The 25,316-nt window shown below is 46.9% G+C and overlaps 1 pseudogene and 1 gene segment (V, D, J or C); both read left to right on the top strand.

Annotated features, from left to right (window-relative positions):
* Positions 1 to 1,084: 1,084 nt before the first annotated feature.
* LOC129520722 (immunoglobulin lambda variable 1-40-like) lies at positions 1,085 to 18,692 on the top strand (annotated as a pseudogene).
* A 3,017-nt stretch (positions 18,693 to 21,709) lies between these two features.
* LOC129520657 (immunoglobulin lambda variable 1-40-like) lies at positions 21,710 to 22,266 on the top strand. The segment is given in 2 exon segments: positions 21,710 to 21,783; positions 21,896 to 22,266. Coding segments are annotated over 2 exon segments (417 nt in total).
* Positions 22,267 to 25,316: the final 3,050 nt, after the last annotated feature.

Genomic DNA, 25,316 nt, shown 5'->3' with positions numbered 1-25,316 from the left:
GGGACACCCCTCCCTGTGCTGTCTGCCTGGGCTGCCACTCCCTCAGTCACCCAACTGCCACCTCCAACCAGGCCGCAGTCTGATGGAAAGTCTTGTGACCCATCCCAGGGCCACAGCACCTGTGAGCTCAAGGACATCATTCCCCTCAGCACCAACTCTCCTCCAATCACAGGTGGGAAGTTTAACAAAAATCTGGGCCAAGTGGACCTTGGGGAGGAAAAACCCATGCCTGTAGTCATGGGGGGTTCACGAATAATGTTTTATCCTGAACATGCTGGACACAAGTTGCAGAGGCTCGAGCTGTGCCCAACCCAAAGAGTGGTCTGTCTCCAAATCCCTTTGTCCAAGAAGCTCTGTTTGTAATTTTGTCCCCATGTCCTCAGTGCTGTGCAGAACTGAGGGGAAGATAACTCTGGAAATCAGAGAAGCCTCATGAGAGGAAAGTCCCAGCATCCTGCATAGCAGGGGCCATGTGCCCATGCGGATGTGTCACTGTTCTGGACTGGATGCTGAACTCTAAGAGGATTTTGTGTAAGAGATACCACCTTCATCCTGACCAGGAATGGTCAAGGGAGCTGTGGACAAACTCTCTCTGAAGATTCCCAGTGGAGCAAATAGTGAGCCCTGAAGTAATGTGAGCTGGCATACAGGTTCTGGCCTGGCTCTAATGCGGCCCTAATGCAGGGAACAGTAGGCAAAGATTTGGGAAAGCAGGAGATGTGGGCCCTGGTCACACAGCGGTGCCTCTGCGTCTGGACACCAGGGGGCATTCTGGTTCCATTTCTGAGGAGTCAGGGTGATCAGAGTTGGGACCTGCCACCTGGCACTGCTTGTGCCCTCTGCTCAGAGATCACAGCTGGGACTTCCCCACCCCCTGGCCTTACACAGCCCCTCCCTTGCCCATGCCCCCGTCATCCCAGGCAGAGGGACCTGACTCAAGGCCAGTTGGGTGTCAAAATCCAGGGTCTCATTTACATGGATGGGCCCTCCCTCCCAAAGAAGATGAAGAGGGGAAGAGAGAGATGAGAAGAGGCTCTGCTCAGCTGTGGGAACACTGAAGGCAGGATCAGTGATGACCTCCACCATGGCCTGGTCCCTTCCCCTCCTCACCCTCCTCGCCCACTGCACAGGTGACTGGATGTGGGGACATTGGAAGGGCCCTGGGAGGACATGTGGGGACATGCTTCCTCCTCTTGTCTCCAGGCCCCTGCATCACCCTCTCTGTGTCTCTCCCTGTTGCAGCGTTCTTCGCCCAGGCTGTGCTGACTCAGCTGCCCACAGTGTCTGCGCCCCTGGGACAGAGGGTTACCATCTCCTGCACTGGAAGTAGCACCAACATCGGCAGTGGTTATGCTGTACAATGATACCAGCAGCTCCCAGGAAAGTCCCCTGAAACTATCATCTATGGTGATAGCAATCGACCCTCGGGGGTTCCAGATCGATTCTCTGGCTCCAGCTCTGGCAATTCAGCCACACTGACCATCACTGGGCTCCAGGCTGAGGACGAGGCTGATTATTGCTGCCAGTCTTCTGATGACAACCTCGATGGTCGCACAGTGCTCTGGACCTGGGAGGAAGTGAGACACAAACCTGTTTTCCCCCCAGAAATGAGTTTTGCTTTGCAGCACCCACTGTTTGGCCAAGTCAGCTTCCCCCTTTGTTTGGCGTAAACTGCAGTCTGTGGTCAACGTGAGGGAACTTTGGCTCCAAAATGATCCTGATTCTCTTCAATTCAGCCCCTGCACCCTGTCCTTGGCTTGAACACATTCTATGGTTTTCTCATATTGAGGAAAAATTCCTTGCTGTCAGGAGCATGATGCTGTGTTCACAGTCTGTTGATGAAGAAAGAAAGACAAGAAAATATAGATTAAATTAAATGTCCTTACAGCCTGCAGCCCACTGTTACAGACCTGACATATGCACAGATTGAGTTGCTCAAGGAACTCATGGCTGCCTTCGTGCCTTAATGTTTATCTTTATTAAAGATTGAGAATAACCTCACCTTACCAGCAGCTAGATCATGAAGGTCCTGAAAGCCTTGCTTCCAAATTCCTTAGAGATTTACACTATCCCCGAACTCCACTTATAAAAAAACATATCATCAGTCCTTCCTCACAATCCCAGTGCAGCTTTCTGCCCACAGCTCCTGTTCCTGCTATAATAAAATCACCACTACAACATTATATAGCTCGAGAATTCTTTTTTGACCATTGGGATCGGCAATCCTGTATCATTGTAACAAGGCACGACAGAACAGGAGACACAGAATCCACCTGCATCTGACTGAGGATGGAGCACTGTCCTTACATTGTGCATTCACACCACCTACTGAACACGTAGAATGTGCCCCATGTGAGCCTAGGGATGTGGGACACAAGTGGACATGGAAGAGCCCCCATGATCAAGGAGCTGACAGTGTCTGGGGGAAGAGAGAGGACACATAATAAACATATAATAAAAATGGGAAAGCTTGTCCCTGGATACTGAGGAGGGGTGAACTTGGTGGGGTGGAGCTGGAACATTGGAGGTGTACCCAGGGAACCCCAGAATGTGATGTCCCACAATGACATCCCAGTCCTGCACAGATAGTGATGGAGCAGGGTGTGAGTAGTAGGGGGGATGTGGCAGGGGTGTGTACTCTGTCCCCGTCAGACCAGGACTTCTGGACAAGAGGATGATGATGAGGAAAGTCAGAGTCCTCATGACATAGAGGAAGCCAGGACAGGGATAAGAGTTGGAAGGGGGGGAAGGAGGTGGGGTTCTTGAGAAGAGTGTGGGGAGGGGCCTACACCAGCTAGGACAGTGTGAGGATCCATTTCTGATGCAGATAGATGTATACTTCATGTTTCCAGGATATAGGATCAGCCGCCGATCCAGGGGACTGTTGATCAGGAGTCCTAGCGATGCACATCTCTGCTTACTCTTGACTTACCTCTGATGAAACGTCACCAGTGCCTGTTGCTGTGGAGTTAAGTATTTCCTGTGCTCTTCAGTCCCCTCTGTTTTAATAAGAATCTAATTGACATTTGGAAGATTAACAAGAGAAAATAAAATTTCATAGCCTACATAGTGGGTATCCACACAGACGTGGAGAATTCCAAAGACAGTCAGGCACCATGACACATATGTGAGTGAAGGAGAGGGCCAGGGGTCCGATGACCAAAGAGGAGAAAGTGCATTAGAGGGAAGGTGAGAGGATTTGTTTGGAAAAGAGAGGTTGTCCTGGTGTGTAGATACATGACTTAGGTAAAGGGGAGCCTGGTAATAGCTCTCTTCCTGGTACAAGCTGGCAGTTTGGGGGGATTAAAGAGCTTTTCCTCAATCTGCTGTGTTTCATTTGTTTAAAGTGAAACTAATGTTCATGCCAATGGGGTTCAATCTGGGGCAGCCTATCTTTAGCCAGTTCCCTCTCTTATCTGAAATTTCCCGAGGATACATGTGTTAAAACTTGTGCTAGCAGATTGTTCATTTTGTTGACCCTCTCCTGACGATAGGCCAGTTTATTTAAACCCATTTCAGGAGGGGTTGATGGAGGTGCATTCTCAAAGTCAGGCTTGTGGTTCAAGAAATCAGATATTAAACAAGAGGCAGTTGTATGGGGGAAAAAGGATGGTAAATGACCGAATGAAATTGTAGGCAGTTGCTGAGTTCTGAGGGCAACCAGTGGAGAAGATTTCTTGATGTCAGGCTCATGTCTTCTTCAGGTAGAGTGACAGGAGCCTGTGACAATCTGACAGACTTTCCTGGTTTGTAGTTCAAATGTGTCTGGTGATCTCTGTCTGTCCCAGAGATCTACTGGCATGAAAACCACCTCTTCATGAGCTGCTGTGGTGACTTCTCTGAAGGTTCTATCATTGGATTCACATTTACTTTTCAGGACTTCAGGATATAGGCCAGTTTGAATGCACTTCCAAAGGTGGGAGAAAAATCAACATGCTAGTTTTCAGATTTGTACCCAGAGATCCTAGGAAGCTAGAGAAAATCAGGATCAAGTTCAGGTTATAATGAAGAAGAATCGACTCAAGTATTTTCCCTTATCAAACGTGTAGAAAAGAAGTAGAAAGCCATCCCTATGACAGCACATACCATCATACTACATTTTAGGAAATGTTACACATATATGTATATTTTCATTTTTTCTTTTACGATTTAATTATTCAGTAATCTCCACACCTAGGTGGGGCTCATGCCTACAAGCTCAAAATCTAGAGTCCCACCCTCTACTGACTGACAGTCAGGCCCCTCTAGATGCATATTTTCAACACAGAGTGTCACTTGCTGCTGATCCCAGCCCAGGGCCTGCCTCTTGCCTCCAAAGGAGAAAGGTAATTAAATAGATGAATTTCATGACGAGCCTCTCTCCATAACAGAGATTTCTCCAACAACCAGTGTACGTTCCCCACTGGAAACTGGCAGTGAGTCCAGAGTTGAGAAACCAAACTGTCTGGAGGTGCTGTATTTAACATAAACTCCTGTCTCTGGGTCAAATATGTAAGCTGCCCTGGGAGCTCAGCTCAAGGACCTCACACTTTGTTTAGTGGTTGTTGTTTCTTTGTGTTTGTTTTTTCCTTCTCATTTTAGAGTCCAATGCACCATCCATTTGAGTACACACTTCCCAGGGCTTCTTCAATGAGTGGTATATAATCCTGTGAAATAAAAGTAGAGTTTATATATATATTTTCCCGTACTTTGCCCCACTTTGCATCACAAACTTTCCTGACTCTTGTTAGATCTTGTTTAACTACTCTCTTAATTTTGAATAAAAATAATGTAGAGGGCAGCCCAGGTGGCTCAGTGGTTTAGCGCCTGCCGTCAGCTCGGGGCCTGATCCTGGAGACCTGGGATCGAGTCCTGCATCAGGCTCCCTGCACGGAGCCTGCTTCTCCCTCTGCCTGTGTCTCTGCCTCTCTCTCTCTGTGTGTGTGTCTCTCATAAATAAATAAATAAATAAATAAATAAATAAATAAATAAATAAAGTCTTTTTTTAATTTTATTTATGATAGGTTCACACACACAAGAGAGAGAGAAAGCAGAGACACAGCAAGAGGGAGAACAGCTCCCATGCACCGGGAGCCCAGGTGGATTCGACGCCAGGTCTCCAGGATTGCACCCGGGGCCCAAAGCAAGCACTCAACCACTGCGCCACCCAGATCCCATAAATAAAGTCGTTTAAAAAAAATAAAATAATGTAGAGCCTTTGCAGGAGAAAGAGAAATGTTTCAGTAAATTTAGTAGCAATAATAAATATCCTGGGGAGATATTTCCCCAGTTTCAATTCACTAATGCAAATAGGTTCATTGTGATAAATCAGGGAGACATATATTTGCTCTAATGGCCAAAATTCTCATCTGGGAAACCTCTTTAATAATAATAGAGCAATTCAGGACACCTGGATCCACAGCGGAGGGGTTGTGGATTGTCCCAAAGAAACTAAGCTTCCTTGGGGTCCAATTCAACCTTTGTTATTGCAGCATTTTTTTCCTATTTTGTTAAAACAATTCAACCTCATAAGGATTTCATTGGACAAATGAAATCCATGCATTATATTCTATTTCTTATTCTCATGGGAAAGTTAACAGCCGGCTCGATAATGTTTGGTCATTCTTCTTTCTGGTCCTAATAGATATGTAGAAATGGGTTTCATCTAATGTAAAATCTTCCATCACACGTGCTATCAGTATATATCCCTTGCTGATCTTACTTGGTTTAATAAAAATGACTTTATGTCTAAGTGGTTGAACTTCTAAGTCCTTATATCTTCTGTGCACATTTGAATTAAATGAAAAGACAGCATAATGACAAGGATTAAATCCTTCTATCTGCAAGGTGAAAACTCTCACGCTCATTTGAGAGACAAGAACCAAAGCTGACAAACTGTAAGTTGGTGCAAAGGCTCCCATGTCATAATGCTTTTTAATGGAAGGGACATTAAGGCTTGGACTCAAGGAAAGAAAGGATCATCAGGAAGTTACCATACACCTTGGGTAGAGATCTAGACATGAAAGTGGAGAAGGAAATTCTCTTTAAAACTAGGGGGATAGGGGCAGTCGGGTGGCTCAGTGGTTTAGCGCCGCCTTTGGCCCAGGGTGTGGTCCTGGGGACCCGGGATTGAGTCCCATGTCAGGCTCCCTCCATGGAGCCTGCTTCTCCCTCTTCTTGTGTCTCTGCCTTTCTCTGTCTGTGTCTCTCAGAATAAATAAATAAGATCTTAAAGAAACGACTGGAGTTATCAAGTCAAAAAACATAGGGAGGAAACTTCCATGCGTAATTCTAAGTGAAAGAAGCCAATCTGAAGAGGGTGAACAGTGAGCAGTGGGGGATGGGGGACAAGAGCCCTGGGCACCATATGGAAGCCCAAGGTGAACATGTCTCCCATTCCACCAGAGAGCGCTGGTTCTCCCCTGTTCCTCAGCTGGGAGCTTTTTTTGTCTCCCTGCCTCTTGCAGGTGCTCCTGCCTCAATCCTGGATGAACCACTCTCCACTCCTGCACTCTTCTTGGCTCAGCTGCTCAGCTGCAGCTCAGACATGACTCCAAATAGAGGCTTGCATGGTCTCAGGACAGGGAATGATTTGCATAGAAGACCCCACCCTGAGGATCAGGGGGAACCTTAGAAGGGTCAAATTCCTCATGCCTGGCGGTGGGGCTCAAGAAGCAGAGTTTGCGGAATCTGTACCAGGGTCTGGGCGCCTCTTCTCCTGATCCCAATCTTCACTCAAATGGAAAAGATAGAAATGCAGATTTGAAATAGAAGTCATCAAAATATACCAAACGGTATTATAGAACTGAAAAAGATAAGAGAAGAAATTGAAAAAAAGGAAACTCTAGAGCGACTCAAGTTACTGTTTCTCTGCTCTCTTGCTTGTGGAAACCAAAAATAGGCTACCTTCTTTGTGTTCTGTTCTCTTCCTCATGAATGATCTCCTGATGCTGTCAGCAGGGGGCGCTGTGCACCTGCTCAGAGCTGGCCAGGCCTGAAACCCACTGAAATGGGTCCACCTGCCTGGGCCCTGCACTGGTGCTCACTGCCAGAGGGAGAGATGACAGCAGCTGTCAACATGGGGAGGGGCTGCCCCCATGGACTCCAAGGTGGGTCTTCGAGGCCTGGTCTCTCTGTCTCTCTTTGTCTCTGTCTCTCACCCCAGATCCTTCTCTGTCAGCTGAGCCTCTGTCCACACTCCTGGTGGGGAGGCCACAGGCTCGTTCTGTCTCTATCATGACCTCTGTGTGTGACCCCAGGTGAGTTCTACAATTTTTAGTTTAGCTATGGGCTTGTCCCCTGGGAGGAGACAGCTGTCCCAACTAGCCCCTCCCCATGATAGACACCAGGGAGAGGAAGTAGGAGTGGGGAGCATTGCTGAGAATACAGAGATCCTCCTCCTGTGGGGGCTGAAGAGATGAGAGAGACCCCTAGCTCTGCCTCCCTGTGCCTAGGGTCCTGGGATATCAGGTGGGGGGAGAAGTTCGGGTCCTTCTCCATCCTCCCTTCTTCATGATGTCTAGTGTACTAGGCACTGCAGTCTCACCTTGGACATTCAGTTCATACTCCTCCATCACTCCTTCTCCCCTGGGGTGTGAAGGATTGCAAACATCTCCCCCAAACACATGCTTACGGTCTTGAGCTCTCCTACAACATTCCCATGGGGAGATGAAGAGGGGCAGGTCTCACCTCATCTGACACCCGGTTCACCCCTGGAGACCTAGAAGAGTGAGGAGGATTCATTCCCCCTCATGATGCAGGGACACTAAAGGGATGGCCCCAGGGAGCCAGCCTGGACTGAGGGATGCTGCCTCCAGGACTCCTGTCACCTGTCCTGCACCTGGGAGGAGTTCTGGGTCAGTTCCAGGCTCCTACACCCCCCTACACAGCCACACCTGCCCTGAGACGTGCTCATCTGGCCTGCAAACCAGCCTTGGGCCGTTGGCACTGCTCCTGAAGGTCAGGCTCTCCCATTTCTGAGCTAGGAATTCAGTGTTTGTGCTCCTTCCCCAGATCTTCTACTCCTTCATGCAGAGAGAAGACTCTCCCTACCTGAGGCTCCCCTGCAGCGACAGCAGCACCTCTGATGGGCCTGGCATAGCAGAGACCCCAGTTCACACTGTCCTCTTCCCCCTCTCTCTTCCCCTTCCTACAGCTACAAAGGCTTGAACAGCTCCTGGGAGTACAACCACCTGCAACCTCACCTGCTGTGTTCCTGCCTCAGTTGCTCTGACCTGACAACTTGGTATCTTCAGTCCTGCCCTGTTCTGTCCACCTTCCCATCACAGGGCCGCATCGCCACCAGATGCTCGTGCTTCTGTGAAATCACCGCCTTCCATCTTAGTTTGAGGATCTTTCTGCCCAGCTTTGATTTTTTTTTCTTCTATGACTATGTGCAGAAAATGGTCACTGCGTTCTTGAGGTGAACTGAAAGGCCCTCCTCTGAGCAGCTCCCTAAATGTCCCAAGCGGTGGCATAGGCTCAGTCATTTGCATGACTTACATTTTGTAGACATTCCCCCTCTCACAGGGGTGCTTATTTCAGGATGACTCTTCCCTCCATGTGGGACGCTCTCAGATCACAGATCCTGTATCCATGTTCTTTACATCAGACCCCACAGGGTGCTCCACACAGTCCTTCAGGTCACTGCTGAGTGCTGGTGACAGAGCTCTGGATGTTAACCTCAGGACACTGAGGACTCTGAGAGGGACATGTAACCAGCAAGGGGCACTGTGCATCCCCTGGGCCCTGCAGGGGGACCCTCCACACACACCTGAGCAGTCACTCCCCTGGCAGGGATATGTTCACCCTCCTGGAGCTCATTCTCTCTCTCTCTCTCTCAAGGATGGGGCTAGGCAGGTGTATGTTCCCAGCCTCTGACCAGGGCTTGATCTCTCTAGGGACAGCTCCTTCTGGGAGCCACCCAGGAGCCTATCCAGAGTCCCTTCATTCAAAAAAAAGATGCTCCCAGTGCTCTTGTCACTTAGGAATAGATGGGGTTTTCAGGATCCAGGAACCAGGGGCAGACCGAACAGTAGTTTTTAAGATCTCACATAAGGTGCTCAACTGAAAATGGGGCCACGACAGTCAGGCTCATACCCACATCTCATGCCATAAAATGTGATTCTTGTGTGACTGAGTACACAACCATAGCCTGTATGTTAAGACCCACCTTGATCACAGACACAATTTCCCCTCCCTCTGAGCCAACTGATAAATAGTCACAGCTTCTTCAGACTCCCTGACAACACCTCCACCTCCATACTCCTCTTCTCTCCTTTCCCTTGTGCTTCAGGCTCCAGTGTCTCTGGCTCTTCAGGTCTGAACTCTGTGTCCACATCAGGAATTCAGAGAAAAGTAACAATGCTCTTGGTGTCGTTTCCGGTCTCCATGGCCCATCTCTAAGGAGAAGTAGCAGAACTTGGACCAACATGGAATCCCTTCACCATCTGAGTCCTGATCTCATCCTCGATGTAGTTCACACACCCCACCAGCCTGGTCAATCTCTGTAATATGGCAATGACATTATAGTATTTCCCACAAATGGATGTTCTTTCAGGCTTTGAGGGTTGGCACATAGTATTCAATTTTTCACCTTCAGCATCACTGGGGCCCCACAGAAGGTCAGTGTTGACATAGTCATCATGGGAGACAGTGGATTTACATTTTCACATATACTATATTTCTTGTTTTGGAGAATATTTGTTTCGAAAATCATCAGGGCACTCACTCAGCCACACACTTTCCCTCCATCCATGAAGTCACATTCATTAACTCCTTTACAAATGGCCCCTCAAGGGCACCCCAGGGAGTCCCCAGTGATCCTGTGGCACAGTGAGGTATGTCGGTGAAGTTGGAGGAGAAGGAAAAGGGGAATTTGTGGTCCCTGTTGTGCTGTGCTTCCTGGGACCTGGAGACCCCTCAGCAGCGAGACTTGTGTCTGCAGGGATGAAAACGGACAGACATCTCCTGCTGCAAAAGACTCAATCTTCCTTTTCACAGGATGTGTTATCAGAGTCCATCTGCACCAAGTTCCTTCTCCTTGTGTCAATTCCAACCTCCTGAGGGGAAGTGATGTTCCAGACACTGGCCTTCTTTGGCGCTGGGCTCCAGGACTCTGGAATGTCTGACAGGAATCCTGCTCTGGGATGGGTGTGCATGGAGATCAACCCTAGATAGTAGAGAAGGCATAAGAGGGACAGGGGACACTTCTCCTCATGCTGAGTCTCTAAGGAAAAGTATAGTGAGCATGCATGGAGATTTTTCTCATTCTAGATGTGTTTGTGTGTGTGTGTGTGTGTGTGTGTGTGTGTGTGTGTACATGTTTGGGACACCCTTCTCTCCTCCTCTCTCATAGAGATTTCTCTTCAGTTTCCAGACTTCCCTCTCACTCCTGAGTCAGGGTCACCCTCAGCATTATAATCTCCAAGTAGCATAATCCCCATCAACAAGTAATACCAGTGACACTCAGTGTAACAGGGTTCCTGTCACCAGGAAAGCCATGAGATGCCCTGAACCCCTGCTTTCCTAGGAGGAGGCTGATGCACAGGAACCCACAAATGCATCTGTCCTTGTAGGCAGCTCAGCTCCAGAGGATCTCTGGGCTCTATGGTGAGCCTGGGGTTGGTCCATCCAGGGCACTGCCCTGGAGGGAGGGCTCCTCCTTTCCTTCTATCCTCAAGTCACTCACAGCAACCCTTTCTAGACCAAGTTCCAAAAAGACATAAAAAGGATATCCCCATTCAGGGTGGGACAGAGAATGTCTTTGCACTGAAGTTCATGACTGGGACTGGCAGGTGTGGATCTGACTCCTGACATCTCAGGATTCCTGGGTTTTCATTTACCTATTCATAGAAGTTTCCAGAATTATGTCATCCCCTCATTAGCCATCAGTAGGAACATGGATTATTCATACAATTGGGGAGTTTTCTTCTGTTATGGCTGCACCAGGACTGGCGTATGTATTGCTGGATTCTATATTTGCACCTTTTAGAATGACTACCTGTCCATTCCCATCCATTACAAGATGCAGCCAGTGATTTTCCTTGTCTAATTGCATTATCTAATACTTGCAGAATTAGGTTGAGTAATAAGGGAGTTGAATGTTACACCACCCTGTTCTTGGGAAATATTCTCTTACTGCACCCAAATAGCTAAGTTCCTGGCTGTGGCAGGAAATACATGCATGTGAGAAAGAATGGGTTACCATATTGCAAATGTATTTGACACTTTCTATTTTATATGTTTTTTTAACGTGGTATTTGTTTTAGATTTTGTGAAAGGCTGTCAAGTTCTATTGAGAAAATATGCTGCTATCCATTGATGTATTACTATGAAGTCTTCTATTAAAAGGCCTGTCAACAGAAATTAAAAATCAACTAAGTGAGATTCAATCCAAACTAGAGGTCCTAACGATGAGGGTTAACGAGGTAGAAGAACGAGTGAGTGACATAGAAGACAAATTGATGGCAAGGAGGGAAACTGCGGAAAAATAAAAACAATTAAAAGATCACGAGGATAAGTTAAGGGAAATAAATGACAGCCTCAGAAGGAAAAATCTACGTTTAATTGGGGTTCCCGAGGGCACCAAAAGGGACAGAGGTCCAGAATATGTATTTGAACAAATCGTAGCTGAGAACTTTCCTAACATGGGAAGGGAAACAGGTATTCAGATCCAGGAGATAGGGAGATACCCACCCCCCGCTAAAATAAATAAAAACCGCTCAACACCTCAACATTTAATAGTGAAGCTTGCAAATTCGAAAGATAAAGAGAAGACCCTCAAAGCAGCAAGAGACAAGAAATCTCTAACTTTTAAGGAGAAATATTAGATTACCACAGACCTCTCCACAGAGACGTGGCAGGCCAGAAAGGGCTGACAGGATATATTCAGGGTCCTAAATGAGAAGAACATGCAGCCAAGAATACTTTATCCAGCAAAGCTCTCATTCAGAATAGAAGGAGAGATAAAGGGCTTCCAACATAGGCAGGAACTGAAAGAATATGTGACCTCCAAACCAGCTCAGCAAGAAATACTAAGGGGGATTCTGTAAAGGAAAGAGCAAGTCCAAGGGAACAATCCACAAAAACAGGGACTGAATAGGCATCATGATGACACTAAATTCATATCTTTCAATAGTAACTCTGAAAGTGAATGGGCTTAAAGACCCCATCAAAAGGCGCAGGGTTTCAGACTGGATAAAAAAGCAAGACCCGTCTATTTGCTGTCTACAAGAGACTCATTTTAGACAGAAGGACAACTACAGCCTGAAAATAAAAGGTTGGAGGACCATGTACCATTTAAATGGCCCTCAAAAAAAATGGCCCTCAAAAGAAAGCAGGAGTAGTAGTCCTCATAACAGATAAACTAAAGTTTATCCGAAAGCCTGTAGTAAGAGATGAAGAGGGACACTATATCATACTTAAAGGATCTATCCAACAAGAGGACCTAACAATCATGAATATTGATGCCCCGAATGTGGGAGCTGCCAAGTATATCAATCAATTAACAACCAAAGTTAAGACATACTTAGATAATAATACACTTACACTTGGTGAGTTGAATGTAGCACCTTCTACAATCAACAGATTTTCTAAGCACAACATCTCGAAAGAAACAAGAGCTTTAAATGGTACACTGGACCAGATGGATGTCACAGATATTTACAGAACTTTGCATCCAAACGCAACTGAATACACATTCTTCTCAAGTGCAGATGGAACTTTCTCCAGAATAGACCACAGACTGGGTCACAAATCGGGTCTTAACCAATACCAAAAATTTGGAACCGTCCCCTGCGTATTTTCAGAAAATAATGCATTGAAACTGGAAATAACTAACAACAAGAAGTTTGGAAGGATTTCAAACACTTGGAGTTTAAGGACCATCCTGATAAAAGATGAAAGGGTCAACCAGGAAATTAAGGAGGAATTAAAAAGATTCATGGAAACTAATGAGAATGAAGATATTACTGTTCAAAAGCTTTGGGATACATCAAAAGCAGTCTTGAGGGGGAAATACAGCGCAATACAAGCATCCATTCAAAACCTGGAAAGAACTCAAATACAAAAGCTAACCATACACATAAAGGAGCTAGAGAAAAAACAGCAAATAGATCCTACACAAGCAGAAGAAGAGAGTTAATAAAGATTCGAGCAGAACTCAATGAAATCGAGACCAGAAGAACTTTGGAACAGATCAACAGAACCAGGAGTTGGTTCTTTGAAAGAATTAAAAATATAGATAAACCTTTAACCAACCTTATTAAAAAGAATCATGAATGAGAAAGGAGAGATCACTACCAACACCAAGGATATACAAAAGATTTTAAAAACATATTATGAACAGCTCTACGCCAATAAATTAGGCAATCTAGAAGAAATGGACGCATTCCTGGAAAGCCACAAACTACCAAAACTGGAACAGGAAGAAATAGAAAACCTGAACAGGCCAATAAGCAGGGAGGAAATTGAAGCAGTCATCAAAAACCTCCCAAGACACAAAAGTCCAGGGCCAGATTGCTTCCCAGGGGAATTCTATCAAACGTTTAAAGAAGAAACCATACCTATTCCTCTAAAGCTGTTTGGAAAGATAGAAAGAGATGAAGTACTTCCAAATATGTTCTATGAGGCCAGCATCACCTTCATTCCAAACCAGACAAAGACCCCACCAAAAAGGAGAATTACAGACCAATATCCCTGATGAACATGGATGCAAAAATTCTCAACAAGATACTAGCCAATAGGATCCAACAATACATTAAGAAAATTATTCACCATGAGCAAGTAAGATGTATCCCCGGGACACAAGGCTGGTTCAACACTCGTAAAACACTCAATGTGAGTCATCATATCAGCAAGAGAAAAACCATGAACCATATGATCCTCTCATTAGATGCAGAGAAAGCTTTAGACAAAATACAGCATCCTTTCCTGATCCAAACACTTCAGAGTGTAGGGATAGAGGGAACATTCCTCAACATCTTCAAAGCCATCTACGAAAAGACCCCAGCAAATATCATTCTCAATGGGGAAGCACCAGGAGCCTTTCCCCTAAGATCAGGAACAAGACAGGGATGTCCACTCTCACCACTGCTACTCAACATAGTATTGGAAGTCCTAGCCTCAGCAATCAGACAACAAAAAGACATTAAAGGCATTCAAATTGGCAAAGTAGAAGTCAAACTCTCCCTCTTCACTGACGACATGATACTCTACATAGAAAACCCAAAAGCCTCCACCCAAAGATTGCGAAACTCATACAGCAATTTGGTAGCATGGCAGGATACAAAATCAATGCCCAGAAATCAATGGCATTTCATACACTAACAATGAGACTGAAGAAAGAGAAATTAAGGAGTCAATCCCATTTACAATTGCACCCAAAAGCATAAGATAACTAGGAATAAACCTAACCAAAGAGGTAAAGGATCTATACCCTAAAAACTATAGAACACTTCTGAAAGAAATTGAGGAAGACACAAAGAGATGGAAAAATATTCCATGCTCATGGATTGGCAGAATGAATATTGTGAAAATGTCAATGTTACCCAGGGCAATTTACACGTTTAATGCAATCCCTATCAAAATACCATGGACTTTCTTCAGAGAGTTAGAACAAATTCTTTTAAGATTTGTGTGGAATCAGAAAAGACCCCGAATAGCCAGGGGAATTTTAAACAAGAAAACCATATCTGGGCGCATCACAATGCCAGATTTCAGGTTGTACTACAAAGCTGTGGTCATCAAGACAGTGTGGTACTGGCACAAAAACAGACACATAGATCAATGGAACAGAATAGAGAACCCAGAAGTGGACCCTGAACTTTATGTTCAACTAATATTAGATAAAGGGGGAAAGACTATCCACTGGAAAAAAGTCTCTTCAATAAATGGTGCTGGGAAAATTGGACATCCACATGCAGAAGAATGAAACTAGACCACTCTCTTTCACCATACACGAAGATAAACTCAAAATGGATGAAAGATCTAAATGTGAGACAAGATTCTATCCAAATCCTAGAGGAGAACACAGACAACACCCTTTTTGAACTCAGCCACAGTTACTTCTTGCAAGATACATCCACAGAGGCAAAAGAAACAAAAGCAAAAATGAATTATGGGGACTTCATCAAGTTAAGAAGCATTTGCACAGCAAAGGATACAGTCAACAGAACTCAAAGACAACCTACAGAATGGGAGAATATATTTGCAAATGACGTATCTGATAAAGGGCTAGTTTCCAAATCTATAAAGAACTTATTAAACTCAACACCAAAGAAACAAACAATCCATGAAATGGGCAAAAGACGTGAAGAGAAATCTCACAGAGGAAGACATAGACATGGCCAACATGCACATGAGAAAATGCTCTGCATCACTTGCCATCAGGGAACTACAAATCAAAACCACAATGAGATACCACCTCACACCAGTGAGAATGGGGAAAATTAACAAGGCAGGAAGCCACAAATATTGGAGAGGATGTGGAGAAATGGGAACCCTCTTGCACTGTTGGTGGGAATGTGAACTGGTGCAGCCGCTCTGGAAAACTGTGTGGAGGTTCCTCAAAGAGTTAAAAAGAGATCTGCCCTATGACCCAGCAATTGCACTTCTGGGGATTTACCTCAAAGATACAGATGCAGTGAAATGCCAGGACACCTGCACCCCAATATTTATAGCAGCAATGTCCACAGTAGCCAAACTGTGGAAGGAGCCTCGGTGTTCATCGAAAGATGAATGGATAAAGAAGATGTGGTCTATGTATACAATGGAATATTTCTCAGCCATTAGAAATGACAAATACAATTAGGGTACGGTTTAGGGTTAGGGTTAGGATACGGGTAAGAATTAGGTTTAGGGTTAGGTTTCGGGTACAGGTTAGTGTTAGGGTTAGGGTACGGGACAGGGTTAGGGTAAGGTTACGGGTTAGCGTTAAGGTTAGGGTTAGGGTACGGGTTAGGGTTAGGGTTAGGGTACCCGTTAGGGTTAGGATAAGGTTACGGGTTAGGGTTAGGGTGCGTGTTAGGTTTAGGGTACGGGTTATGTATAGGGTTTGGGTACGGGTTAGGGTTAGGGTTAGGGTTAGGGTTAGGGTTAGGGTACGGTTTAAGGTTAGGTTTAGGGTAAGGTTTAGGGTTAAGGAGAGGGTTAGGGTTAGGGTACTTGTTGGGATTAGGGTACGGGTTAGGGTAATGTTACGGTTTAGGGTTAGGGTTAGGGTTAGGTTGCGGGTTAGGGTTAGGGTTATATACGGATTAGGGTTAGGGTTCAGGTACAGTTTATGGTTAGGGTTAGGTTTAGCATTAGGGTACGGAGTTTGTATAGTTTAGGGTTAGGTTTGGGGTACAGGTTAGGATTAGGTTTAGGGTTATGGTACAGGTTAGGTTTAGCATATGAGATAGGGTTAGGGTTAGGGTTAGTGGTAGGGTACGGGTTAGGGTTAGGGTTAGGATACGGGTTAGGGTTAGAGTTAGGGTACTGTTTAGGGGTAGGGTTAGGTGTAGGGTTAGGGTATGGTTACCCTAACTCGTACCCTAACCCTAACCCTAATTCTAACCCGTAACCTTACCCTAACCCTATCCCGTACCCTAACGCAGCCCGTACCCTAACCCTAACCCTAAACCGAACCCTATACCTAACCCTAACCCATCCCCTAATCTGTACCCTAAACCTAAAACTAACCCTAACCCGTACCCTAACCCTAACCCTAAACTGAACCATAACCCTAACCCTAACCCAAACCCTAACCCGTACCCTAAACCTAACCCTAACCCTAACTCTAACCGTAACCTTACCCTAACCCTAACCCGTACCCAAACCCTACCCGTACCCTAACCCTAAACCTAACCCTAAACCTAAACCTTACCCTAACACTAATCCTAACCTGTACCCTAACCCTAACCCTAAACCTAATCCTAACCCTAACCGTAAGCCGTACCCAAAACCTAACCCTAACCCGTACCCTAACCCTAACCCTAAACCGTACCCTAACTCAAACCCTAACCTGTATCGTAACCCTAACCGTAACCCGTACTATAAACTTAACCCTAATCCCTACCATATTCCTAACCCTAACACTAAACCGCACCCTAATCCTAACCCTAGCCCTAACCCAAAACAAAACAAAAAAAAAAAAAAAAAAGAAAGAAATGACAAATACAAAAAAAAAAAAAAAGAAAGAAAGAAATGACAAATACCCACCATTTGCTTCGACGTGGATGGAACTGGAAGGTATTATGCTGAGTGAAATAAGTCAATCAGAGAAGGACAAACATTAAATGGTCTCATTCATTTGGGGAATATAAATAATAGTGAAAGGGAATAAAGGGAAAGTAGAGAACATGTGTGAAAATATCAGTGAGGGTGACACAACATGAGAGACACCTAACTCTGGGAAATGAAGAAGTAGTGGAAGGGAGGTGGGCGGGGGGTGTGGGTGAATGGGTGATGGGCACTGAGGGGAGCATTTGGCGGGATGAGCACTGGGTGTTATGCTATATGTTGGCAAATTGAATTCCAATTAAAAATTTAAAAATTTAAAAAATATATATTTTTAAAAATATATTAATAGATGCTTTTGAACACTAACTTCCATAAATATATCTCAGAATACTTGTTAAATATTGATCTCTGAATGTGTCTTATGCACCTACCAGCCCTTCAAACCAGCTCCACTGTCCTCTGATCAGTGATGCTTGACATGATACACGCTTAACTTTCACCTTTTGTGGTAACTTCTCTGGTGACACATTAATTGGCTATTTGTGCACATGGTTGTCCTTTAGATAGGGAAGCATCACTTCAGAGAATGAGACCAGAGTAATCGTGTGCAGTGTATACGAATCATGGTATCTAGAGATCAGACATGGGGGTGTGGACAGGGCCCTGGTGAGCTGGTGAAAGCCCCTGGGCTCCCAGGGCTTTGATCCCAGAAGGGGTGGGTGTGTGACCAACAGGGGGAGGTGTGGACCTGTGGGTCCTACATAACTGTTCAGGGAGGAACATTCACTCAAGGAAGCCTGAGTCTGTGTGCTGAGCCCTCTGCTCACTGATGGGGACTCAGCAGCTGTGTTCTCTCAGGCCTGGAGGAGTACCCTGAGCAGGGACTTTGTGTGGTCTCAGCAGGTTCTTCCTCCAGGGCTCTCCCCAGGGGGGAAGCCAACTCCCAACCTCCACAATGGGGTGTGAGCTGAGCTCCAGCACCAAGGCTCAGGGAGGGGCTGGGAAATCACTAGATGGAATTCATTTGCATGGACACCCTCTGGTAGAAAATAATGGGGGTAAAAGGAGGCATCTGCGGATGCCCACCTGGTGTGGACGGTCACCATGTCCTGGACTCCTGTCTCCTGATGTACTTCTCTCAGTGCACAGGTACAGACAGGCCTCACATACCAGGTCCCAGTTCCTAGGCTCCATCAGCCCCTCTGGCTCAGCTACTGGGAAGTTTTCTCTGGTCTTTGCTCCATTACCCATCAGTGTCAGTGTTTTTGCAGGTCCCTGTCCCAGCCTTTGCGGACCCAGTGCCCTCCCTCTCTGCATCTCCTGGAACAACAGTTAGACTCACCTGCACCCAGAGCAGTGGCCCCAGTGTTGGCAGCTACTACATACACTGGTTCCAGCAGAAGCCACGGAGCCCTCCCCGGTACCTCCTGTACTACTACTCAGACTCAGATGAGCACCAGGGCTCTGGGGTCCCCAGCCACTTCTCCTGATCCAAGGATGCCTCAGGCAAGGCAGGGCTCCGTCATCTCTGGGCTACAGCCTGAGGACTAGACTGACCTTCACTCTCTAATCAGAAACAATAATGCTTCTCACAGTGACAGTGGCAAATCAGGACATGGGACAAAATCCTTCATCTCTTCAGATTCTTCTTCCATGAAAATTTATACTTTTAAAATAAGTTGTATATATATACTGTGTACATACAAGTGCCACCTGGTTCATAATGGGTTTATTCTCAATTATCTCATCAGTGTCTCTATGTCCTCAGAAAAAAAACATAAAACAAAAATAAAACAAAACACTTCAATGTTGTAATATTCATGTTACCTGCATTTCCAAATGTCATAAAACCGGATTCTCTGCTGGTAAGTGTTTTTCTCCTGAAATGAGGACAAAGAGCCTTTCTTTGACTTTGTCCCCCTCAGAGGTCTTAGACCATCTAAGCAGAGGGTGCAGTCCTCCCCAGCATGGATTCAGCACCTCCAGGCTCAGAGCACAGCCTTCCCTTCCCTCCCAGGCTCCAGTGCTCAGAAGTGGCCAAGGTTCACTGTGTCTCAGGCCTGAGCACTAGGATCTGGGATGTTTTGTGAGGACACAGGCCCTGGGAAATTCCATTCTCAGAGCTGGACAGGATCATTTGCTCAGCACCTGAGGTTTCCATTGTGCAGTTGAAGAGAAGGGTTCAGTCAAAGAGGGAATTTGGGACCATGAACCATTTTATGGAATATGAGATTTGGGGGATGTTGCCCCATTACTGGGAAAATTCTCAGCGTGCATTAGTTAAGTTGGGTGATGTGGGTCCGTGAATGAGCATCTGCTATAGCTGCCAACAGGTTAATGGAGACTCCTGTGAGTGGGTGTCCTAAGTCCAAAAGTACTGACTCTGTCTCCCTCTTTCCTTAGTCCCATTGTAGCTTTTCCATAATCCAGGGATGTGAGGGCTGTGGACGTGAGGAATAAGAACTCTCCCATGTGTACATGTGTCCCTCCCCTAGGGAACCTCTTAATGAGCCCATATCCGAGGTCACCTTCTCTTGCACAAGAACCGTAGAAACACAGGGGTAACCCTGGCATTGGTACCACAGTTCCCAGGCAGAGATCCTACATTGTGACCTACAACAGCATTGAGAGACCAGCCAGGGGTGCAAGTCCGATTTTCCAGGTGTGGGTGTGTTGACAAAAACACCTTCGACAACCTTGGGCTGTCGCCTGAGGAGAGATTGGTCATCATTGCTGTAGAGCAGCATACTACCATTATCACACAGAGAACTTCTGTTTCCTGGGGATGTGTGTTAACGTCTATCTTCCACGTCTTATTCCATCACTCCCCTGTCCCTGCCTGTGACCAACAGAGGCTCAGAATCAGGTTACAAATGCTTTGTATCTTGCAAGAAAGAGAGTGATTGATAGTTCAGACTTTTTTAAGTGTAAAAGGTTAATGAAAATACCTCCTTTTGAAGATATTCATCTCCCAATGAAAAAACGGCTGAATGAGTGAAAATCTGTCCTGAACATGCTGGGTACCAGGCAGAAGGACTACAGCTGTGTCCACCCCAGAGTCAAGTCTGACCTCAGATTGCTCCGCCCTGGAAACTCTGTGTGTGTTTGGTGATTCCATGGCTGACACGGCTCTGAACTTTGTAGGCATAGGCTCTCCTTGAGTTTCATTAGCAATCACTTTGGACTTTCCTGCTTATAGAAAAAAAATTCACAATACTAAACTTATGACCAAAAGTAGAAAGTTGATTTCATAAAAAGTCTGTAGACTCTGTTTCAAGCAAGAACAGAAGGCCTTCTTTTACAGTTGCTTTTGCATCCAATTCCTTAGCCAGAATTTCTATCCATATTCCCTCTCACTAAGCACAGATCTGGGACAGGTGTATAGTGTTTCCACCTGCAGCCTCACAATGACTTTGTCACTGAGTTTAAATAAATCTTACTGTGAGGAATATTGTGTAAATAGGCCACATCCATTTTAAATGCACAGTTGACTAACTGGTGACTCACACATCACTCTGTCCCTTGGTCTCTGTCAGAGCAACTTCAGCAGTCACTCCTGTCTGACAAGACATTCCAGCAGTTTTGTCCCCTGTGCTCTGATGTCAGCGACACTCGCAACCTCATGAGGCTGGGCTCCTGCAGTTTTGTGACCATGTGCTGGGAAGAGAGTCCCTAGGAGGGAGTCCCTGCCAACAGTGTGTGGGAACTATTGTGACAACCGAGTGTAAGTAGGGACAGGTGACAAAGATTCTCAGAATATTATCTACTAGGAATGAATTCAAGGGCTTCTACCCAAAACATGGACAGCTTTCTCCCTATCTCTTCTTTGATGTACAAACCTCTGAGGAAGGAATCCTCTAGAACTCAGGGATGAGTCACATAACAGGAGAGAACACAGCATCTCACACTGAAGGTTCCAAATGTCCATAGAGACCCGTCACTGCTCTGGACTTGATCCTGATCCAAGAAGAGTTTGTATAGAGACACCACCTCAATTCTGAGTGAAAAACACCCAAGAAACTATGGACACATTTACCCATGAGAAGTCTAAGTAAAGCAGAAAGTTTGTCCTCTGGAAATGGGAGGTTACAAAGGGGACTCCTGACCTGGCCCTAAAGCAGTGGACAGAGCAGTGGGGAGGACCCTTTGTTTTAGATGGGCTCCGATCACCAAGTCACACAATAGTGTATCTGGGATTGGACACCAGGGGGTTAGGGGGTCCATTTCTAAAGAGTCAGGGGTGATAATAGCTGGGACCTGCCACCAGGCACTGCCTGTGCCCTCTGCTCAGGGCTCACAGCTGGGACCTCCCTACCTCAGGTTTCTACACAGCCCCTCCCCTCCCCTGCCCACACCCTTCACATCCCCAGGCAGAGGGACTTGACCCAGGCCACTGAGGGACCAGACAACTGGGGTCTCATTTGCATGGAAGGGCCCCTCCCTCTCTCAGAGGATGAAGAGGGGAAGGGAGAGATGAGGGGAGGCTCTGCTCAGCTGTGGAGCCGCAGAAGGCAGGATCAGTGAAGACCTCCACCATGGTCTGGTCTCCTCTCCTCCTCACCCTCCTCGCTCACTTCACAGGTGAATGGATGTGGAGACTGTGAAGGGGGCCTGGGAGGATGTGTGCTGTCCTGCATCCTTCTCTTGTCTCCAGACCCCAGCATCACCCTCTCTGTGTCTCTCCCCCTTGCAGGGTCCTGGGCCCAGTCTGTGCTGACTCAACAGGCCTCCGTGTCTGGGTCTCTGGGCCAGAGGGTCACCATCTCCTGCACTGGAAGCAGCTCCAACGTTGGTTATAGCAGTTATGTGGGCTGGTACCAGCAGCTCCCAGGAACAGGCCCCAGAACCATCATCTATAGTACCAATACTCGACCCTCTGGGGTTCCTGATCGATTCTCTGGCTCCAAGTCAGGCAACACAGCCACCCTGACTATTGCTGGACTCCAGGCTGAGGACGAGGCTGATTATTACTGCTCATCTTATGACAGCAGTCTCAGTGCTCCCACGGTGCTCCAGGCCTGTGGGGAAGTGAGACAAAAACCTACTTACCCGTCTGCAAAGTGAGTGAGCGCCCCAGCAGCTGCCTGCTTAGGCTCCCCCTGGGTTTCTGCTTATTCTTCAGTTGATGTGCGGGTCCAGGTGCATCTTGGGGTGCCTCCTGGGAATGGAGTCTCCTTCATCGTCTCTGACCTCAGAGTCACTCAGATTATCCCCATTTGTACACAACAAGTATTAAACCATACCAAAAATCTTGTCCTCATGAGCTGGGACAGTTTCTTCTAGACTAGTGAACATTCACTTATCATCTACTGATGTTTCAGTAAATGAAACACTCATAAGTCATGAGGCTGTTATGGTCCTTCAGCCCATCCCTGCTCTGCTGATGCACGTGTCAGCGTTCTGTGCAGCTGGGATCATTATTCCCTTAGCTTCAACCAGATGACTAGTTCTTATTATTTGATGTTGTATTGAACACATAAATCAATGCCATACTGAAAAATTATATAAAGTAAAAAAAAATCTTTCTAGAGAAAAATCCTGATGTGCTTGTTTATGGAAATTCCTTTTCATATTCACCTCAGGTGAAAGCAATAAAAATCTGCACACTAATTTTTAGACCAGCTTTTTATAAAATGATCAGACTTGAGGTAAGAAAAACATCCTCCATCATTATGAATATTTGTAAAGGATGATTTTAATCAACATTTAAAGGAAATAAGTTTTGAAGTTCAAAAATATGCATGAGTATTAACTGCACATTTGTTTATTTTTTTATTCATGAGAGACAGAGAGAGACAGACAGACAGACAGAGAGAAATGCAGAGACACAGGCAGAGGGAGAAGCAAGCTCTGTGCAGGGAGCTCAACACGGGACTCGATCCTGGAATTCCAGGATCATGCCCTGGGCTGAAGGCAGATGCTAAACCGCTGAGCCACCTGGGGATCCCCTAACGGCACATTTCATAGGGAAGAAGAACATATAACAGGCTACATTCCACAAAACTGGAATTTCATCGTATTTTGGAAGAGGCGGGAATCTAGAGGTGGTAAGGAGGCCAGGGATTGACAGCAGGTGGAGGAAGGAGGAGGGTGAGTGTGTGAGGTGACTGTATTCGTGGTGATGTCACTCTCCTCCATGGCCCTGTGACAGGGGACGCACCACACTGCTGTGCTGTCACAGCTCAGTAAACTGTACCCCAGAGCAACAGCACCTTTGTGCAGGCAGATAATGTCATCTAGGTTTCTGGGGGCTGTGATGGGGCACAGGGTGACATCATCCCATCCACTGCTCCAAGGAAGTGTGACCCTGTGTCCCTGAATGGGGAGGTCAGGAAGGAGGGGACCTGATGAAGATTGAACAGACAGTTTGAAAAGAGAGCTAAGATACTGCACATGAGCCCCATAGTCCAGATGACCGTGTGTGACCCCTGGGCTGAGGGTCAGTCATTGTGATGTGCCAGAGACTTTCCTGGGATCGAACCATGACCTCCATGGTCACAGATGGTGGGAGCCAGCGTTGTCCCTTCAGGAACAGAGGGTCCTGTGTTGTGAGGGTCTCAGCCTCTCCAAAACCAATGTCAAGGTCGCACCTGCCCTTGTGGTTCTGGTGACGACTGCAGGAGGTCCTTCAGCTACAACACAGGAAACTTGTAAAAGTAAGGGTCGACTAATTATAAGCCTGTAAATTACAGAACACACTTGGGGCAACAAACAGAGGTCATCATAGAGACAGAGCGAGCTGTGGCCTCCCCACCAGGAATGTGGACAGAGGCTCAGCTGACAGAGGAAGGGGCTGGGGTCAGAGACAGAGACAGAGAGAGACAGAGAGAGACCAGGCTTTGGTGACAGACACCGGAGTCCATGGGGACAGCATCGTTGATGTCTCGGTCCATCAGCTTCCTGCCCTGGGGACGGATGGGCTGACCACATGCCTCACTCTAATCCTAGAGAAGAAGAGGGGCAGTTGGGACACATGGAAACACTCCATAGGGAGGAGCCACAATAGAGGTTTCTGAACCATTTGGGGCCATGAGGGGCAGCCTTAGGAAGGCTGGGTGTGACCTACTTGTGGCCTGTCCTCCTTGCCCAATGGGTAGGGGACCCATAGCACTGGAGTCCATGGAGCTCTGCTCTGGGGGCCTCTCAACTCATCTCATTTAGAGCAAACAGGGCTGGGGCAGCAGGAGACTGGGTGCCTGCCCCTGGTGCCCATGGCATGCTTGCAGCTGGGAAGGCAGCCCCTGCATATGTCTGGGTCCAGGGCCCACCTGCTGTCAGCCCAAGGCTCCCAGACCTTAGGGGAGTCCACCGAGGCCCTTCAATGACATCAGGAGGAGGAAATGAGAGTGGGGAGCAGTGACCATAATGCAGTGCTCCTCCCCCAGGGGGATGAAGGGATGAGAGAGACCGCCAGCTCTGCCTCCCTGTGGCTGGAGTCCTGGGGGTGTGCAGGTGGGTGCAAAGGTTGGGGTTCATCTCCATCCCCACTTCTTCATGACACCTGATGTCCAGGCACTGCAGCCTGACCTTGGACATTCAGCTTGTTCTCCTCCATGATTCCTCCTCCCCCTGGGGTTTGAAGGTCTGCAAACATCCCTCCCAACACACACTCACTGTCCTCAATCTTCCCTGAACATTCCCTTGTGGGAGATGAAGAGGGGCAGGTCTCACCTCATCGGAGACACGGCTCACCCCTGAGGACTTGCAGCAGACGGGAGGACTCTACTACCCCACATGCTCCAGGGATGCTGCAGGGAAAGCTCCAGGAGCCAGCCTGGTTTGAGGGATCAGGCCTGCAGGACTCCTGTCCCCTATATTGCACTGGGGGGAGGAGATCCAGGGCCCCGACTCAGGTTCCTGCCCCCTACACGACCACACCCACCCCGAGGTCTGCTCACTAGGCCTGCTGACCCTGTCTATGTCTCTCCTCCTTGTAGGGTCCTGGGCCCAGTCTGTGCTGACTCAGCCACTGTTAGGGTCTGGGGCCCTGGCCAGAGGGTCACCCTCTCCTCCCTCGGAAGAGTCCCGGTATTGGTGATTATGGTGTGAAATGGTACAAGCAGCTTGCAAGGACAGACCCCAGACTCCTCATCTATGGCAATAGCCATTGATCC

Source organism: Nyctereutes procyonoides, unplaced genomic scaffold (genome assembly GCF_905146905.1).
Source record: "Nyctereutes procyonoides isolate TBG_1078 unplaced genomic scaffold, NYPRO_anot_genome, whole genome shotgun sequence".
NCBI classification, from domain to species: Eukaryota; Metazoa; Chordata; class Mammalia; order Carnivora; family Canidae; genus Nyctereutes; species Nyctereutes procyonoides.
Note: the sequence above shows the minus strand (reverse complement) of the source record. Positions and strands in the feature narration are given on the sequence as shown.